Below are 21,887 nucleotides of genomic sequence, written 5' to 3' on the forward strand. Positions count from 1 at the left end.
ATTCACATGGATGTAAATTACAGCATGGAGAATAGAGTCCATTCCATTGTATTAATTTTGTATGGTGATGGGTGATCACAATGATTTATCATGATGATCATAGCGTAACGTGTATAAATGATGAATCATTATGTCTACACCTGAACTTAATGTGATATCTTTTGTCAACTATACATCCGGGAAAATAAATACATGAAAATGAAAATAGTATTGTCAACCCATTTTGCCAAACACAAAACAAAACAGAACTACAGACCAAAGGAAACATGCATGTGAATATGCCCAAAATTATTACCAATTCAAATCCAACAATGAACACAAAGGAAAAGAATTCCAGTGATGCAAAGTAGGTAATTTAGATATAAAGTTTTATTGCTTGGATGTTCATGTTATTTAATTGTCTTTTAAAAGTACTTTTAAAAGTAGTTTCTCTGCCCTACACCAATATTTTGAGTTAAGTGAAATTGTTAAACACTCATTAATTTTCCCCTACAGAGTTAGACTTAGGCTTTTTGTATGTTTGTTTGTTTATAACAAATATTCCTATTTAAATACAGACACCTAGTTACCATTGGTGAATGAATAAGTAAATAGCATGAATAATTATTTAACATTCAAATCTCTGGAATGGTGCTATGGCTCAATATTATTCAATGTTTTATCTTTCTTACAGGCATTTATTTTTTCCAGCAAAAACTTTAATAACCTATTTACAAATAATACAAATGTAATGTAGGTATATTCAAAATGAAGGTAGAATTTGAGAAGATCCATTCAGAAATTGATGTCTTTATGGCAGTCGCAAAAAATTGAAAACGTAGTCATTTTTCACTCTTAGTGTCAAATATAATTAAACACCCGTCTACGGGTTGCTGATTTTAGAATATTTTCAGTGAAATAGAAATGACATATCAAGGGCATAAGAAAAAAGAAATACGTAATATCTAGATGTAGCAAATTTGCCTAAAAATAAAACACAAACTTCTAAGATATTTTACACAAGGCCTAAGTCCTCAGTGTTTGTCATTCAGATGGAAGTAAGTGAACAGCCTGGGTGGTTAAGTCTCCGACCCAGTATCTCGTGGAACACAAACTTTGTCAGAGGCATTTGCTGAAGGACAAACGAAATGCCACACTGCAAGCTCAAAGCCTCTACATTCTGGAGCTGTGTGAGGAGATAAAGTGTCTTCAAAATAGCCCAAGGGTAAGAATTTCCTGTTCAAATTTGAAGTGACACACTGATGAGAAATCTACTTTTTCCACTATTGCTTCACTCTCAGCTCTCACAGGGCCGGCAGGCTGTGAAGACCACAGACACTGTCTGGTCACGAGAGGAACCTGATTCCCTCTGGACGATGCATGACTGTCTGGCCAACGGAAGGTATGTGTCACCACGGTCCTGCCTTTCTAGTAGTCACCCCAGTGAGTGGGAGATTATAAATGCTGGTGGGATGCACCTGAGGCACAGCTAATATACAATGAAATCACAGAGAACATTGGTATCTGCATTCCAACAATTCAGGGTAACAAACAAGAATGACTATGAGATACATTAGAGATCTTACAATATTCAAATTCTTGCCTGTGGAGAAGTCATTAAGAACATATGCATATACCTATGCATAGGTTTGCAAATCAATTTAATTTAAGGTAAGATCACAGAAGCATCAGGACAAAGAACACATGATTTGGATTTGTCATCAGTTGTCATCAAGAATATATTATATATATTCGACATTGGTCCAGTCTTTAAACATAAATCCCTAAAATGAATCCATTATACCATAAAGGTGAAATGGAATTCCTGATACAGTTATTTCAATAAATGAAAGCAGTTTGATTCTTCATAAAACACAAGATGAGGTACCTTGCGCAAAAATGCTAATTTAAACTTAACTATAAACAATCCAAAGACTTTTTATAAAATTGAACAAAACTTGGCCAAGAAAGATATTCAATACTGAAAGACGCTCTTGTGTAATGAATTGTTCCATGGTCTAAATGCTATGAATGAGTAATGATAAATGGTTACTGTGTTAAAAATAATTAAAATTGGGGGTGTCAGGGTGGCTCAGTCGGTTGGGCGTCCAAAGTCTGCGGGGATCATGATCTCACAGTCTGTGAGTTCGAGCCCTACATCAGACTCCGTGCTAACAGCACGGAGCCTGGAGCCTGCTTCAGATTGTGTGTCTTACTCTCTCTAACCCTCCCACACTCACAGTCTGTCTTACTCTCTGTCTCTCTCTCTCAAAAGAAAACAAAAAAATTGTTTTAAGAAAAATAATTAAAATCACTAATACATTATTGAGAACTTAGACCACTCAGATTGAGTTTAAGTGCTTTATATGCGTTATAGTGTACATATTTTAATTCCTATTTTAGATTACTAAACTACATAGTTAGACATGAAATAAATCTTTTTAATTTTTATTTTTTTTAATTTTTCATGTTTATTTATTTTTGAGAGACAGAGAGAGACACAGAAGGAGCAGGAGAGGGACAGAGAGAGGGAGACACAGAATCTGAAGCATGCTCCAGACTATGAGCTGTCAGCACAGAGCCCCGCGTGGGGATCGAACCCATGAACCATGAGATCATGACCTGAGCAAAAGTTGGTCACTCGACCAATCTCTCAGTTGACTGAGCCACCCAGGTGCCCCATGAAATAATTTCCGAAGCGGATACTTTGTACTTGGAGAGACAGGAGTAATTCCAGAGTTCACTGACTGCACAGTTTCTTGGCTGACGTCTGAAATTAAATTTATGTGAGTTTTAGTATATCTAAACAACTGGAGTTACCCTAACTGCGTTTGAAATCGTAGATCTTTCTAGAAGTTTGTAACAACTGTGTTCTTCCATCAATGATCTGCCCTTTTATTTATCATTTTATGGTTTCATATCTTTGCCATTAAGTCAGTTATCACTTTCTGATGTTAAGTCCTCTTTTAAAAAATGCTTTGTTTCTTTCTGTTTTCACTCTTGTTCCTGCTTTGGATAATTTTAGAGTGTCTTGTAACATTTTGCAACATATGAAATATTTCTTCTAAAATTTAACAATTCTCAGAACTCCCCAGATGTTCAAAATAAAATATCACTTTGATAGCACTGCATTACTTTTTAGAAACACAATTTAAAACCACAAATAAAAGTCGTTTGCAACAGGAAATACCTATATGTGCTAAAAACAATATTCTCCAATCATAGAGCACCTAATTTCTAACCAGTAATGGGTTTTAACATTGTCAAAATTGATACAACACTTTTTTTCTAATACAGCATTTTAATTAATCTGGTTATTCTAATAGTGTTGAAATATGTCTGTGGAATCTGACCTTACTTTAATGAGGACACTATTATTCATGAATTCCTTTCTTCTTCACTAATTTAGTGCTTTACATGTTTTCCAATCAGTATTATTATGCTATTATTATAAATAAAAAACATTTATTCTATCATGAAACACTTATTTCAATCTCTACACAAGTTAGTACCAGACTTTATATTGTTCAACTGCAAATGAGTAGCATCCCTCACCCTACACCCCACGCGGTGTCACTGGACTAGCAATGTTGTCAGCACATGACACACACTCTTGATCAAGACCTTCAGGGCAGTTTCATCCACATTGTAGCTGACACTACTCAGCTGCAGACATGAACAACCAAGGCGTGACTTATGTGGAACTCCGTCATGCTAAGGGCTCAAAAAGACAGCAAGTGCAACCTAAGGGCACGAAAAGTTCCATTTCAGTAACTGAGGAGGAGATAGCCTATGCAGAATTAAATCTTCAAAATGCTTCTCGGGACCTTCAAGGGAATGGCAAGAACTCTCCCTGCAAAGGTAAAAAACATTTAATACAGACAAGTATGTCTGTTTTAGGATTTGAAGTTGGGGTGTAGGGGTGTAGGGAAAGAGTAGGAAGTGATCTACATAGTTTTCATTTGTGAGGACCAGAGCTGCAGGTTGGAATATGGTATTGTAATTGAAAGCATTGGTATATTCTGAGAGAAGATTCCAATGAGAGTGATGGGTTGAGGTGCAGGTTATTGTATGTGATTCCCTGCGCATTGTGGGTTCTCTTGTTTGCAAATCTCCTAAATGATTGCTTCCGGGCATCCTTTCTCAGTGTTTGCCTTTCTCTTCCTACTACTCACCTTCATGTCCAGAGAAGCTCATTGCCAGTATCTTGGGAATCCTCTGCCTCGTCTTGATGTCCACTGTGGTAACAATAGCTGTTATTCCCTGTAAGTACGTGTTTGAATGACTAAAAGGGAATTTTCACCTTACTGATCATTAGTTCCTCGATAGTGTGTAAACACTTTGAATTTATTATTTCATTTTAATGCATTTTTAATGCATGCTCTAAGTGTGGAATAATTATTTAGAGGTTATCTAAAGTAGAAATAACAGATTAAATTGAGGGAGAATTAAACACATATTTGGATTTAATAACTCAAAGGCAAGTCACACAAGAGACTTTATGGTGAAATGCACATTAATTCTTGAGATTGCTTCAAGGAAATATTGTAAGAGATGGTGAGGTTTCGTTCTTTAAGCTTTTGAATTGTTCTCCCCCTTATGTTCATTACTTTATTCAATTTTTCTGGTAAAATAGCACACCCAATTTTAAACTAGGAAACTCAAAGTATTATGATTTATTTCATTGAATATTATTTTTTTGAGAATTGCTTTAATGTTCTAGCTACTGAAGGACCAGCGTGGAACAAAACGTCCCTGGAAACAAGGATCCAAAAAGGTACAACATCCCTTGCAAAATTCTGTTATTAGTTTCGTGTCTCTTTGAGCTCTGTCTTCAAGTTTGCAAAGATGATAACAGATGCTTTGGGAAAAAGTGAATTCAAAAATCACTTAATGAACTTTCAGAACTGATGGAGAAATACTCATTCAAAATCACCGTACCTGCTGTTAACAATTGCCTCACATTTCCTCCTTCTACAACATGATAAAAGGTAAATCATTCCATAAAGATGTTTGTGTTCACTGACTCTCAGGACATGTATACATGGACATTTTTGTGGTTGCTTTATATGGGCACATATATTAGGGGACGAAAGCCTGACTCTTCTCTGAGTGTGTGTGTGCGTGCGTGTGTGTGTGTGTGTGTGTGTGTGTGTTTAATTTTACCAGCTTGTGAGGGTCTACGAATGTTATGTACACATATTGTTGCATCCACACGACTCCTGAAACAGAAAGCTACGGGCACCAGTGACAGTCACAACAAAGTTTATTACAATGAGAGGCAAGGCCGACCGATCGGGACCAACGCTCTTGATAAGAGTGCGGCCCCGAACAGCCGGGGTACAGAGTTTTTATAACCGATTACATCGTTTTATCATCACCTGGGAACAGAACAAAGAAACAATTTCCAGATGAGTTAGAAACAGTTGCCTAATGAGGTGTTTACTTTAGACTTTCTGCCTCTAAGTTGCAACCAGTGGATCTCCTTGACCCTGCCTCTGATGCTCTTTTCTTTGAACTTTTGCTTCCTTAATTGGTGAAGCCTAATTTACAAGAGTATGAGGCGTAATTTATAAGAGTAAAGCAAGGCTGTTATCTCTTAACCTTCAATGTCAACACAAAGCTGTTATTTTTCAAGCTAAGCATTAGCCCTACACTACAATTTAACCCTTACAATATGTGTATCCATATACACTATGTAAAGTTTCATTTTGTAATATTCAAAGCGCTTTGGATAATATCTCATAATCTCTCCTCAGCCTGTCTCTGTTGTCATTGTCTGAAAGAGTGGTTTACATATTCCAACAATTGCTATTACATTAGCACTGAGGGAAAATCATGGAACGAGAGTTTGGCATCCTGTGCTTCTAACAACTCTAACCTGCTCTACTATGATGATGATGAGGACAAGGTAAGTTTTCAGATGTTTCCAGATTCTATTAAAAGCTTGTCATTAAATGGGGCTCCTGAGTGGCTCAGTGGATTAAGCCTCCGACTTCGGCTCAGGTCATGATCTCAAGTTTTGTGAGTTTGAGCCCCACAGCGGGCTCTGTGCTGACAGCTCAGAGCCTGGAGTCTGCTTCAGATTCTTGTCTCCCTCTCTCTCTAATTCTCCCCTGCTCATGTTCTCTCTCTGCATCTCAAAAATAAATAAATGTTAAAAAATAAAAAGAAAAATCTTGCAATTAATATTATGCTTGTAGAATTCATCCACAGTTTTATATGTAGTTGTAGTTTATTTTTTAAAGTCTTTAATATTCCATGGTTTGACTCTCTGACACATTATTTATAGTTTTATACCTTGAATGTACATTTGATAATTTCCAGTTCTTGCTTTTCATAGGATCCTGTGCTTCAAGAAATGCTCTTTTGTCTGAAATTAACTTTACTATTTAATTTTACAACACATCAAGGAAACTAGGCATATGATTGTGCACACTGATTACAATAGAGTTAGAATCACACAATTCTAAATTACATCATGAGTCAGAAGTGTAGAGCCTTTATCAGGCCTGCCCATTTTCCTTTTATGAAATATCTCTGCTTATTTTGGGGCTGTATATCAATGGAATCATTCAGGGTGCATTTTTATGTGTGTCTCCCTTCTCTCCCAGGTGCTACTAGTAATCCATCTATATTAACACACTTGTCTATAGTTTGTGAATTTTCACTGCTCTCATATGAATATGACATTTTAAAAACCATTCTCAGAAATTTAGTTCCTTTTTCGTATGTGGGTATTATGAATAATTATGTTAGGAAAAGTCTTTTCTATGTCTTCCTCCACATATCATATTGATAATCATTTATTACACATAGCGACATATTATATATTTATGTAACATAAATGTATGGTTTTCATAATAAAATAATAATGTATAATGTAACATAATTGTATTCATGTATAATTATGCTACATTTCTCTGTAGGCATTAGTATGCAATTGCATAGTCATAGATATGTGTATATTTCAATATAAAAATTTATGCCTACTTTTTTTTATTTTATTGTGTAAAATATATTATACCAAATAGGCCTTTGATCTAAAAGTCGTTTGATTAGTAGTCTCAGAAAAATTAATTAATAAGTTCTGATGGTTATTCAGTGACTGTTTTCCCGGGCTGTAAATCTCAAGGCTCTTCTCTTTTGTGAGAATGAGAAGTGCTGGGTTGTGTCTCTTGCCCATTTCTCCAGGACGGTGTCTTCTTTTCACTTCTCAGGAGTCTTTGTCATATTTTAGATCTGAGTTCTTTTTCGAGCTTTTAAGATGCAAGTACCTGCATCTGCATTTTCACTCTCATATTGGAGTCTTTTAAGGATCAGAGTTTTAATGTTACCATGGTCCTTCTTAGCTTTTTGTATGTTACAATGAGTATTATGGAACTATTTCAGAAGTTAGCCAAAGTTCATGAATAGAATATCCTATATTATTTTCCTGTATTTACCTTTTTCTTTCTTTATTTTTTAACTTTTCATTATGATGTATGATCCAATTAGAATTTATCTTTTGTGATGCTATATGTCTGAGGCTGTGAGTGAAAGTTGTATATATCTACATCATTACCTTATTGACGGAGCATCATTTATAGAAAAGTAGGTCCTTTCTTCATCAGTAACTTTATATACATAAAGTTATATATATGTACACATGTGCTCTAATCTCCTTGATATAAGTAATATAGATATTATGTATCTTTATATAGATGATTGGATATTCATAGATCACAGTCTACACAGTCTATCACAACCCACAGCAGTTCGAGTAAAATGTAGAGACTTACTTGCCTTTACGGTCCATTACCGTGTCCCATTTATACTACAAGTGGCCTAAATATTTCTCTGCTTACATGGAGAATCACGTGCATGTTATAACTTTGCTTCAACTGATACTTTTGCTTCAAATATCAAACAATTTCGAAAACACAGGAGGTGAAGGAAAGTCCATTAGACCTGGTAAGAATTTTATTCTTACATTTGTCCTCTCTTCCTTCCTTAGGATCCAAAATGCCTTCTTTTACCACGTATTCTCTCTAGCAGTTCTTTCAGAGTGGGTCTGGTGGTCATACATTTTCTTAGTGTTCCTTAATCGGAGAATGTCTTCTTTCTCTTGCATGTGTGTTGATTCTTTTGGTGGGTAGTCCATGGTTTTTTATTAGAATCACCCAGTTAGTGTCTAAAACTTTTCTGCTTATCTAGCATGCCTGTTTTCCTGTTATTTTGACTGGAGAGAAGAAACATTGTGGAGACTTGGGTGTGTAGGTGTTGGTGTCTGTGGTTTGCTAGGCTCTCTGACACCAGTCTATGTGAGGTAGAGGGAAATTCTGGGGAGCTCACCACCATGTCATTCCTTGGGTCTCCAGGGCTGGGATCTGTTGGCTTTCTCCTTATCTTTCTGACTTTTCTGTCGTCTTATGAATTATGCCCAGGGATTGTATCTGTATTGGTGGGAGGACTAGGGAAAAGGCTATCCAGTCTATCTTTCCAGAACAGGAAGTGTGGTCTGGGGTGGTTTTAATTTGAATACTCCTAAGGTAATGATGTTGAGCATCAGCTCCTATACTCATTTGCCATATACACATGGTGCTTGGTGAAGTACCTATTGAACTGTTTTGCTAACAATTTTAATTTGTTTCATTGTATTTTGAGAATTCTTTGTTGTACCCTGGCGGCAAGTCTTCTAGCAGATGCATGATTCGTAAATATTTTTTAACTGGCTTATGACCTCTGTTTCTCTTCGAAGAGCAGAGATTATCTTGATGAACTACACTTCATCAATTTCTTCTTTTAAGGATCATGGTTTTGGTGTTCTGTCTAAAATCTCTGTCCCACTGTAGGTTGTGCATTTGTTATAACATCCCTTAAAAGGTTTTGTTTTCAATTATGTGTGATCTATTTTGAGCATTTTTAGATATAGTATAAAGTATATGATTATTAATAAGATTTGATACGTCATTGTTTTCCCAACATTTGTTGAAAAGACTATAGTTTTTCCACCGAATGACTGCATTTTTGTGGAACTCTGCATTTCATATGGTGTGGGTACAAATTTTGCACATTCTCATCTGTTTAACTAATGTCTTCATGTATTTTTTGTTAGTTTCATGCTTGAAAGATCTTCCTTTTGCTTTAAATGTTTATTTATTTACTTTGAGCAACTGACAAGTCAAGCGGCAGAGGGGCAGTGAGAGGTCCATGGTGTCAGCACAGATCCTGACATGGGGCTCCCTCTCAGGAGCCATGAGATCAAGACCCGAGCAGTAATCAAGAGTCAGAAGCACAACTGACTGATCTTACCAGGTGTCCCCCAATTGCCCTTTTTTAAACAGTGAGTTGATATAAGTTCAATTTCAGACTTAACATATCTATTCAGAGTCTTTGCATGGATTTACCATTCATTTCTATCTTTCTAAAAGTTATTATTTTTTTAAATCTTTTAATGTCTATTTATTTTTGAGGGAGAGAGAGAGAGAGAGACAGGAGCATGAGTGGGGGAGGGGCAGAGGGAGAGGGAGACACAGAATCCAAAGCAGGCTCCAGGCTCCAGGCCTTCAGCACAGAGCCTGACACGGGGCTTGAACCCACAGACTGCGAGATCATGACCGGAGCCAAAGTCGGCCGCTTAACCGACCGAGCCACTCAGGCGCCCCCTAAAAGTTATTTTTTATGTTATATTTATTTATTTATTTTGTGTGAGAGAGAAAGTGCACAAGGGAGGGACAGAGAGGGAGAGAGAGAGAGAGAGAGAGAGAGAAAATTCCAAGCATGCTCCACGCTGTCAGTGCAGAGCCCAATGTGGGGTTCAAATTCACAAACCTTGAGATCGTGACCTGAGCCAAAATCAAGAGTTGGACGCTCCATCAATGGAACCACCCAGGCACTCCTTTCTAAAGGCTTTTCAAAAGTAAGAATAAATATTTTTTTTTTCAGGTGCCTTGTGAATCAGAGAAATCACATCAATTGATCTTCATTGCCAATGTGACAGATTATGATTATGGCATTTCAAAAGTAAATACAACATGGTGCTACTTGAATAACTCTACTTGTATCTGAGTCCATTATTTTTATATATTGTCAGACCTATTTATGAATGCCCTGACATGTAATTTTGGTTTTTTTATCGTATTCCCATCAAAATGTATATGACACTTATTTTATTATCCTCCTTTTTTGACCCTACAATGATTTCTTTTAACTGGTATTTCAATTTTCTCTATTCATAAACATCTAAATACTCTGTAACAGAGTGTGAAAAGTTTTCTGAATCACAGATAAAATTATATTAGAGGCTGTAAGACACTTCTGATATTCCTATTTCTTTTTCTTTTGGTTTTCACAAGTTATGTTTAGTAGGTTTTTTTTGAACGTTATGTCTAATTGCAAATATATCTGAATTACTTCATAATATTCTCCTAGATAATTTTATTGTGGTACAATTAACAACACACAGATGTATCATATGCTATAAATGTCAACAGACAGCTGATTTTCAGAGTCACCATTGCATGGAATGAGAAAATTAATATTACCAGGACTGCACTATGCCCCTGTCAAGGTCTTTTCTGCATTTCAAGAACAGTTTTATACATGGAATCATATGGTATGCATATTGTATTTTGGCATTTTCAGGTGAAGGTACACTTGTCTGATTCATCCTCATAGCTGCATGAAGTTATAAATTGTCCACATCCCTTTGCTGGTCTGTTGTCGGATTCCCCTACAATGTGCACACCAATTCTATTGCGGAAGCTCTTGGATATTTGGGTATTGGTCCATTTGGGGCTACTTTGAGTTATTCTACGATCCATCCTTCATGATCAACTTTTAGCTAAACGTATGTGTCTCATGTTTGAACTACTGGCTCTTCTCTTCTTGCTTCTTGAGAAGGAAGCAACTTAGATCATGCGTTGATAACATTCTTCCTTTTCAGCATAATTGACAAAGGTACAAATTGGCTCTAAACACCACTTTAGTTTCATCCTAAAAACTTTGATGTATGCTCAGTTTATTATCATCCAGTACAAAGGAATTTCTGTCATCCAGTACAAGATATTTTCAAAGATTTTATCTTTCAACTGTAAAGTTTCAGAAGTGTATCACTTTCCACATGTTTGGAAATTTTCCAGATTCCTTTCCATTGCTTCTTCTCATTTTATTTTAGTCTTCAGAGAAAATAATTTGAATATTTCCATCCTTAAAATTTTTGATCCTAAATTTATGATGTAGAACACTTTCTATATATGTCAGTTATGTCAAGCTGGTTCTTAGAGTTTTGACAGTCTTCCATAGTCCTCCTGATGTTGCGACAAGCTGTTCTTACTGAAGGCAGACATTTCGATCTTCAAGTATACTCATTAATTTATTAATCCTAAGTCTGTCAGTTTCTATTTCATGTGTTTCAGGGTTCTGTTGTTAGGTGAATAATGATGTTTATAATTGTGTTATCTTCCTCCTCTTTTGACAGCCTTAACATTTGGATATGTTTCTTTTAATTTCTACTACTATTTCTTGTTTTAACAGCTACTTTGATATTACAACAGCCATTTCCGCTCACTTCTTTGGTTGCTGTTTGTAGGGTCTATCTTTTGCTCTCCTTTTATTTTCACCTATTTGTGCCTTTGAATCTACAGTGTGTCTGTTATGGAGAGCATATAGATGGATATTGAGCGTTTATTCGGGATGGCGCTTTATCTTATAATTGTAATATGTTTACTTCACATGAGTGTAATTACTGAGATAAGTGAATTTACATATACAATTTGCTATTTATTCTCTATGTATGTCTTGTTTTCTTCTTCCACTTTACCTCAAATCTTTTGTATTAAACATATATTCTATCAGTGTTCCATTTTAATGCCTCTATTGATGTGTTAGCTATATTCTGAAGTTATTTCCTTAGGAGTTGTAGGTATTACAAACATATCTTTTGTTTGTTTTCATGGAGATAAAAACATCTAACATTGTTAGACATCTAACATTGCATACATTTAAGGCCAATAGTGTGTTCATTTGATAAATTTACATATTGCCTTATGATCACTATGGCCATGTTAGATAACACCCTTGTTATGTCACATATTTGTCATTCTTTGTGTGGTTGAGGACAGCTAAGAATTAGTCCTAGAAACTTTGAAGTTTATAACACAGTAATGTTGTCTTTAATTACTATGCTGCACATTAGACCTCCAAAATTATCTATTGGTTGTAAATTTGTCTTCTTTTTAAAAAATTTTTTAATGTTTATTTATTTTTTGAGGGACAGAGAGAGACAGAGAGACACGGGAGAGTGAGGGGCAGAGAGAGAGTGAGACACAGAATCTGAAGCAAGCTCCAGGCTTTGAGCTGTCAGCACAGAACCTGAGGCGGGGCTCAAACTCACGAACTGTGAGATCTTGACCTGAGCCAAAGTTGGATGCTAAATGCACTAAGCCATCCAGGAGCCCCGTAAATTTCTATTCTTAAACATCTTACCAAACCCTCAAACTACATTCCTGAAAAACATATTCTACTCTTTCTTTCTGCCTGTTCAGTTTTTAAAATTTCATATGTAAGTAAGACAATACAATATTTGTCTCTCTCTGTCTGACTTTTGTCAGTTAACATAATTCCTTCAAGGTCCATCGTTTTGTTACAAATGGCAAGATTTCCTTCTTTCACCTGTTAAATAATATTGCAGTGTATGTGTGGATGTATGTGTATATATGTACGTGCGTGTATACATATCACACCTTCTTTATGTCGGTTGGCAGATACTTAGGTTCCTTCCATTTCTCAGCTATTGATAATAATACTGCAATGAGCATGGGGTGTAGATAGACCTTTGAGATATTGATCAGTTCCTTCATTTATTTTAAAAAATGTTTTAATGTTTATTGATTTTTGAGAGGGGGCAGTGGCAGAGAAAGGGGGAGACACAGATTCTAAGCTCTAAGCTTGCAGTTTTCAGCACAGAGCCCGATACAGGGCTTGAACCCACGAAGGGGGAGATCATGACCAGAGCCAAAGTCCAACACAACCAAATGAGCCACCGACTGCCCCACTGATGAGTTGTATTAAATACGTATGTAAGAGTGACATTACTGAAAACCAGCCGTACTAGTTTCCACTGTGGCAGCACCAATTTTCATTTCCTCCAAAGGATTCCATTTTCTTCACATCCTCACCATATCAATTCTCTCTTACTTTTCAGAAAAAGCCTCTAACAGGTGTGAAGTGACATTTCATTGTGGACTTGATTTGCATTCCCTGATGAGCAATTTTGAGCACCTTTCATGTACTTATTCGCCATTCATATGTCTTCACCAAAATGTATACTGAGGCCCTTGGCCCATTTTTTAAATTAGATTTCTCTCTTTGTTTTGATTCTGTCGTTTGAGTTCTTTATATATATTGGATATTAGTCCCTTCTCTGATACTGGTTTACAAAGATTTTCTTCTCTTCTGTCCATGATCTCTCAACTTTTTGATTCTTCCCTTTGCTGGACATGAGGCCTTTAGTTTACAGCAGTCCTGCTTTTTTATTTTAGTTTTTGTTTCCTGTGGTTGATGACTTATCCCTGAGCTCATTACATACACCAAAGTCTAGGATCTTTTTCTTTTTGTCTCTACCAGTGATTTTATATATTTTATATGTTTTTATGTTACCAATTTTGTCTTTTTGTTTCAGCTGAATGAATAACTTTTAGCATTTCCATGGGGCAGGTCTAATTTCTTCTGACACCTGGCTTCAGCAACCACCACTGGAATCATGCTGCTGCTTTCACCTGACTGCCATCTTGGATGAGAATTGATATGTTGACACACCATTTTCTAGGGTGCTAGGAGAGTCTTTATCTCGTCTTCATTTCTGAATGACAGCCTTGCTATGTAAGGTATTCTTGGTTGACAGTTTTTTTCCCTTTGACCACTTTCAAAATGTCATCCTACTTTCTGTCATTCTATGGGACGAAGACCTTTTGAGATGTTCCTTTTTGGTGTCTGGTATGGCATGCTGACCTCAGAGCCCTCAAAGCACTATTGAAGCTGTTGTCCAAGATCAGGCACACATGGAACTATCATAGCAACTGGGTCTTGGTGCATAGGTTCACTTGTGGCTGTGGCACTAGGGAGGAGACGTGTGTAGATATTCCAGGGAAACCGGACCTGGTTCTCAGGGGCTCACCATTGTGACTATGGCTACCAGGGGATTGTAGCGGTCCCACAGGCCATGGATGAGAAGGTTTACTGGTGGCTTGGGGGCCAGTGGGCAGTAGGTGTTAATAGCATATACTGGAGATGGTGAGTCAAAGTTGCAACTCTGTCCCAAGTGGCAGTCCCTAGATAGCAGCAGCATGATCCATTCATGGATTGTGAAAACCATGTGTCAGGATACAGGGATCTGGACACAGACCCCTATCCACAGAGCCTCGAAGGAGAGCTTAAGCTGCGATGTGGAAGCTGAAAGTATGTCTTGGGATGCAACAGTATGGTACCAGAAATAAGGCTCAGAGCCCTAAAATGGAACCAAAGAGATGGGACTCCAGGCAGTGGTGACTTGGCCTACCCATGCAGGGTCAGAGCCTTGAGCTGCCATGGGTGGAAGAAAGTCTTCAGGTGTTAGTGATGGCACTTCAGAGTCCAGGCCTGGGAGGTGTTGGGTTCTGAATAGCAGGAGGATCCTTTACAATGAAGACTCGGGGTCATGAAATGGAACATGGTGAGTGGGGATCAAGCAAAAGTATGCACCAACAGTGGCAGTTAAGGCACATCCTAGGGTCTGGGAACAGGAATCAGGAACCAGCTCCAGTGATGTGAGACAAAGCCCCAACCAAGGACAGAGGTAGGCAGGCATCAGAGGCAGCTCTAGTCTCGTATAGGTGAGGTGCTGTGGCAAACAATCTCTAAGAGAAGATCTGGAGCCCCTCAAGGCAAGCCTTACCATAGCAACAGCTCTAGCCTTTGAGAATAGATATAGAGGGGGCCCTCTGGGCAGCTCCATCAAGTGGGATCAGCCTAGATGGGGCACCTCTGTTGCAAAAGCTGTAGCCATCCATGGAGTGGAAGCTTGCTGGGTTCTCCTGCTCCCCTTCTCTCCATGAAGTGACTTCCCCTGAGGGGATTCCTCCAGGAGCCAAGTGGCTCTCAGCTGGAGGGTTGAGTGATGCAGGCAAAACACTTCCTTTTTCTTCCATGGGACCATCCTGGACTTTTGATCAGCACCCGATTTGTGGTGTTTCTTTGTTGTCAAGAGCTTTCCCTGGGCCGTGTTTAGCTTGAAGTTGTTGAGTTATGGTTCGGACTGATTTTGTGGGCAGGTGAGCATTATGACCTCCTCGGTCTCCATCTTGCTAATGGCACTCTTTACACATGTATCATTAACTGATTGCCATCTATGTCACATGAATCCTGACTGATTTCTGATACAATATATTAAATGAGCACCAACATAGCTCCTTTGCCACCACCTATCACAGGTATGCCTCAACCTTTCAAAAATTTCCATCATGTCACTTTGCTTTTGTGAAAAACTTACACTAGTACCAGATTTTGCTGAAGAACAGAAATCTGAAGGGGATTTTCCCTTTCAGGAGAAAAGGTGAAAAGTGAAAATTGTGTTCAGGGCTAGTTGTACTGCTAGAGAAGCAGCTCACACCCCAAGCAGCAAGACTGTTCCTGTCAAGTTTATTTCTCAAAAAACAATCAACTCTGTCTGTATATCAGTATCAGGTGTAGGTTTGAACTGTATTTTTGAGTGTCTGTGCTTCATCTCAATTTACTTTCTGTACCTCTCCATTCACAAGGCTTGTCTTGAGGTATCAGAAAAGCCTAAGGGAGTTTTTTTTTTGTTTTGAGTTTTGGGGGTGGTGGTGAATTTTTGGCACAGGGATGCTCAGCAATATTTTCGTGTAAATTAACGCTATTTCAATTTACACTATTTCAACTTAGTAAAGTTTTCACAGGAATAATCTACTGTCAGAGAGAGGGGAAATCTGTACTTCTGACAGTGCTGTACTGAAGCCAACTTGCACTGATTTCTGAACACAAACTATGCATCTCTTTACCTTCTCTGCTTTCGTGCTTTCACATTGGAAACCTGAAGGGAAGCATTCGTGGAGACTTTGTACCACACACATTAACAAATGCTAAAAATATAAGGTTTATAGTATAGATCCCACCATGCAGTGTTATAATTATGGCTGCAAATTATCTTATCTTTTCAAGAAATTCAGAGAGGAAAATTCATACGCAGATCTAAACATTTACCGACATATTTATCATTTCTGTTGATCTCTATCCCTTCTTGTGGATATGCTTTACTGTCTAGTGTCATTTGACTTGTAGCTTGAAAAACATTGTTGAAAGGCAGGTGTAGTAAAAATAAATTCTGTTCATTTTTGTGTTTGATGTGGGATCTTTACGCATCTTGTTTTCTGAAAAACTATTTTCTGAATGTATAATTCCTGTTTGACAGGTATTTTTGCTTTGTTTTGGTTGTTTGTTTATTTGTTGTGTGTGTGTGTGTGTGTGTGTGCTCACAAATAGTGGGTTTCTTTCTTTCTTTTTTTTTCACTATTTTTCCAGTGAGAGCTCATCTTTTAATCATATTGTTATTTACCTAAATATAATGAGTTGTTTTTCTCCTGCCCTTCTCAAGATCACCTTTTTTGTGGGTTTGACTTTGATTTTATTTTTTAAGCTGTTGCAGAATATACCATAACCGCATAACATAGAATTTAACACATTACCCATGTTAAAAAAATAGCCTAGTGTCTTAGAGCAGTTTTAGGTTCATAGCAAAACTCAGACATAGCACCGATATATGCTGTATTCCCCTACTGTCTATGTGTCAATGCAGGAGCAGTTCATAGACTGTCTCATTTTCAAAAGCCCTCGGTGGGGTGGTTCACTCGCTACAACTGATACACCTGTAGTGACACATCTTTACCAGCCAAAGACCATAGTTTACTTCAAAGCTTACTCTTGAGGTTGGGCATTTTATGCGTTTGGAAAAGTATATAGTGACATGTATCAAACATTATGGAGTTCTACAGAATAGTTTCCCGTCCTTCAAAATCCTCTGTGCACCCCCATCCATCCTTCCTTCCCCCTAAACCCTGCAACCACTGATCACTTTACTGTCTCCATGATTTTGTTTTTTCCAGAGTGTCATATAGGGGGAATCCTATACTCTCGCACATCTTACATTGCATTTAACTAGATCATCCATCGTAACCAGTTGAAGCACCCAGTTTAAGTTAGGAGTGCCAACTATCACATTGTTGCAAAGGATATCTAGAGCTCTCCCCTTGTAAAACTGGAACTCAACTCACTGCACAATAATTCTCCTTCAACACTTTCCCCTCAACCTGAGCAACCACTATTCTACTTGTTTCTATCACTTTTACTACTTTGGATACTTTCTATAAGTGGAATCAAACAGGTTTTTTTTTTTTTTTTTTTTTCATGTGTATGACTGGCTTATTTCACTTAGCATAATGTCCTGGAATTTCATGCATGTTGTAGCAGGTGATAGATTTCCTTCCATTTACAACTGAATAATACTACAGTGTTACGTGTATACCACGCTTTCTTTCTCCATTCATCCATCAGTGGACATTTGGGTGGCTTCTGCCCTGTGGCTCTAATGAATAATGCTGCAGCGAGCATGGGTGTATATATATCTTTGAGATCTTGCTTTCAATTCTTTTAGATAGTTTCCTACCTGTGGGATTGCTGATTCATGTGGTAATTGTATTTTCAATTTCTTGAAGAAGTTCCATTCTCTTCTTCATAACGGTGACCGATTTACATTCCCAACAACAGTGTGTAGTCTCCTCCTTGTCGACCTCCTCACTGACCATTTTTAAAAAATGTTATTTATTTGTTGTGAGAGAGAGAGAAAGAGAGAGAGCAAGCAGGGCAGGTGGAGACGGAGGGAAGGGAGAGCATCTGAAGCTGGCTCTGCATCGTCAACACAGAGCCTCATGTGGGGCTCAAGCCCACAAATGTGAGATCATGACCTGAGTCAAAACCAAGAGTTGGAAACTTAACCAACTAAGCCACCCAGGCACCTGAGCTTTTTTTTTTATATATATAAAATCGATCCTCATGAGTATGAGGTAATAACTCATCATGATTTTGATTTGCATTTCTCTGATCATTAGCATCTTTCCATATGATTTTTCACAATATATATTGCTTTGGAAATATGTTTTTTAAATTTCTCTGTCCACATTTTAACTGTGTTTTGGTGTTTGATGTTGGTACTAAATTGGAGACTAATCATATATTTTAGATGTGATTCCCTGTTTGATATATGATTTGCAAGTGTTTTTTCCACTCTGTCTTTTCATCGTTGATCATGCCCTTTAGTGCCCAGAAATGTTTAGGTTGATATAGCCCATTTGTCTACAATGAACTTTTCCTTTGTGGTCTGGTTTTGGTGGAGTTAATTTTAGTATACGGTGTAAATGGAAACATCCAGCTTCATTCTTCTGCATGTGGGAAGTCAGTTTCCCAACACCTTTTGTAAAAGATTCTGTCTCTCCCTATTGAATGGTCCTGGCACCTTTATCAAAACTGATTAGACTGCATACACATGGGTTTGTGTCTGGATATTTTTAAGGGATTGTTTCTTTGGGGGATTTAGGGTTTGTGTCTTTCTGTTCCTTCATCTTGCTGCTTGTATCCCGTTCCAGTTGGACTAGTGTGCAGGGCAGGGAAATGGATTCTGTCCTAGATAATGTGGAGTAAGGCTGATGGAGGTGGAAGATGTGTCACCCATCCCTGATTTTCACACTGACTTAAGTACTTCACAATCCACTCTCTTCCCTCAAGAGTATTTCTTTGTATTTGCCAGTGTTCTTTGGTCATTTCATTATGGTGTCATGAGACATGGGTTTGTACGTGCTCGTTCTGTTAGCAGTTTGCTAAGTCTGGTGTCTATAAATATTTTCAATGATATTAATAACCTGTTCAGTCGTCGTGCCTTAAGATTGTTGTCCTGTTTTTTTCTGCCTCTGTCGTTCTTCTCATATTCTACTTAGACTTACACTGGCTTTCCTGATAGTGTTTTGAAAGTCTCTGAATTGTGTAAATTCTTCTCTTTTTTCTCTCTCATCCTAAGGTATAAATAAATTTTGTTCCTCCTTCAAATTCATCAGTTTTTATCTACTTGAGTGGATTTTCCATTTCCGGTATGGATTTATGCACTGAGATCCTCTGTGGTTTCTTCATATAGTTTTATTTCTCTATTGATATTTCCTACTTGCTAAATTGCTGCCATCACATGTTCATGCAATTATTTCAACTAAGTTTTCTTTATAATTTTCATATATTTATAAATATGATTTTTATTTTTATTATTTAAAAAAAATTGAATGCTTTTATTTATTTTTGAGAGAGAGAGAGAGACAGAGCATGAGCAGGTGAGGGGCAGAGAGAGAGGGAGACACAGACTGGGAAGCAGGCTCCAGGCTCTGAGCGGTCAGCACAGAGCCAGATACGGGGCTCAAACTCACGGCCTGTGAGATCATGACCTGAGCTGATGTCAGACGCCCAACCGACTGAGCCAACCAGGTGCCCCTAAATATTACTTTTAATTACTTTTGTTCTAATACGTGGAACAACTTATCCCAGCAGATGTTTCTATTGACCTATGCTTTCCTTTCGTTGGAAGACATTTTTAAATTTCTCTATATATTTTTTTTTACTTCTTAGGTAGACACTTTTTAAACATATACTTCAGTAAACATGCATTGCATGTCATTTTTCCTAGATTTACTATTTTTTGTTGCCAAACATTTATGGCAGAATCTTCTCTGCTGAAGTCTGTCTACTGATAGTTTTGTTCAATGTTTTCCAAATTCTTATTGCTTATTTTTATGACGTTGTGACTTTTATCTTTGATGTTAATTACTGCTGATCAAGTCTCCACCTATGGCACCAGCACCCTTGCTCTTTGCAGCTTCTCCCAGTTGTAACATTTCAGTCTTCTTGATCGCTGAGCCAGGGGTGGGCAGGTGGGGAGACACTGAGCATCCTAGGCGAGAAGATGATGGATGTGCTTCCTCCTTGAATCTCCAGGATTTTTTCCAATGTACCTATTTCATAAGTTATTAACCTGTGATCCATTTTCTCAACTCTGAAATTGTCTTCACGGTCAGTTTGTCCTCTTCACTTAGTCCTACTAAGACAATTTTATACTTTTGTGTCCACCGTGTAACATTATATTATAATTTGAAAGTGTCTAGAAAGGAAGAAAGGATGAAATTTTATGTGTTATTACAGAATTCAAGTGAGTATAAGAGCTTGTATTTGACTCCCAATAAATTTTATTTTCTCATAGTTTTTGTTGAATTTACTCTCTGCTACTACATGGGTTAGAGGCTCCCAGAGAAGAAATCATAGTTCATCTGTGCAGCCAAAAGCCTTAACATTTTCTTCTGAACTGTAAGTCTCCTGACAACTTTTTATTTTATGCCTCACAAGAATAGTTCTTAGAAAGAAAAACAGCAATGTGTGAACAATCAGATAAACACAGTAGTTGAAGTGTTTCCAGAGAAAAATGGTATGAGAAATATTGAGATTGAGATATTTAAGTATGAGTCAAAATGGATGGTTTATTCATTAAAATACTATGGTACCTAGTAAGAGATATAAGCAACCTTATGGTAAGATTAATGAGATATAATTCTCTGTATTTCAGGTTGTCAGTATCTTCAGAGAGTGACAAGAATTGTCCATATTTTGATTTTCGTGCAAAAAAACCTTATTTTGCACCCTGCTCAGTAATAAGACCGTATGTTTGTAAGCACCAGGCATTTTAGTTACCTCATTTTGGTATAATGCTATTTCACCATTTATAAAGAATACATCTCTCATTATTTCAAAACCCATATGATTATTTTCTTTGCACATTTTTAAGATAATATTTTGAGTGTAATTTTAGGCTCACAACAAAATTAAGAAGAAGCTCCTGAGACTTCCTGGATTGTCCCTGTCTGCACATGTGCACGGCCTCTCCCATTACCAACATCACTCACTAGAATGTTTCATTTCTTACCAAGGATGAATCCGCATCAATGCATATATATCACCCAAAGCCCAAAGAGTACTTGAGGCTTCATTCTTGGTGTTATGGAACTGTTCTCAAATTTCATTATATTAGTGTAAAAAAATATACTCGGTATATGTTATTTATTTCTTATGCTTTGCTATTTAGTAGAATAAAATATATATTAATTACAAATCATAACATTAGTGTAAAATTCTCACTACAGTGAATAATTCCATTTATATTTCCAAATTTGCTGATTTATTCTAGCCCTTTAAGGGCCCCAAATGAGGCTTGAACACTCCAGGGTGACAAGGGTATCAGTCAGAATTGAGTCAGGAGACAGAAACAAGGAAGGAAGTTGAGGTAAACAATTATTATCTACTTGTAAAAGAAAGCTTACTAAGAGGAAAGACTACTAAGTTCAATAAAATTACAAAGAATATCTTAGAATTAAAGGAGAGATCACTGGGAAGCCAGGTCTGCTCTCTGAAGATGGGATTTAGATGTCATCAAGGACGATGTGGGTGCACACAGCTTCATGGCAGACATGCTCACTGGATTATCCTGGGGCAGGGCAGATCCACACTCCTCGGGCTGAACTTGGTGAGGTTGGATCTCAGGCTGTGACTGGCAAACAGGAAGAACTCCCTGTCAGAACATCAGGAGGAAAGACCAGAAGACAAGAAACTGACTGGCTACAGAAAGTTGCTGGAGGACCAGTACACAGGACTTCTTGTAGGACTGCAACTGGCAACCAGGCTATGGCAGAAAAGGAGACACAACACCATGAAGCCAGGAAGAAGAGCTCTTTCTGCTGCACTGTCTCTCCATTGTCTCTTAGCGACAAAAGTCAACTTCATGTGAGATGTCAAGA

General features: G+C 37.5%; 1 protein-coding gene across 1 annotated transcript; it reads left to right on the forward strand.

Moving 5' to 3' along the window:
- Positions 1–3,638: 3,638 nt before the first annotated feature.
- Positions 3,639–20,783, forward strand: LOC109259054 (NKG2-A/NKG2-B type II integral membrane protein-like). The gene is made up of 6 exons (XM_053895260.1): positions 3,639–3,840; positions 4,167–4,244; positions 4,703–4,756; positions 5,739–5,890; positions 20,303–20,406; positions 20,663–20,783. Exons 1-6 carry the CDS (start codon positions 3,654–3,656, stop codon positions 20,781–20,783), a joined length of 696 nt encoding a protein of 231 aa, XP_053751235.1. The 5' UTR covers positions 3,639–3,653.
- The last annotated feature ends 1,104 nt before the right edge of the window (positions 20,784–21,887 follow it).

Source organism: Panthera pardus, unplaced genomic scaffold (genome assembly GCF_024362965.1).
Source record: "Panthera pardus isolate Hobbes unplaced genomic scaffold, ASM2436296v1 HiC_scaffold_6, whole genome shotgun sequence".
Classification (NCBI taxonomy): Eukaryota; Metazoa; Chordata; class Mammalia; order Carnivora; family Felidae; genus Panthera; species Panthera pardus.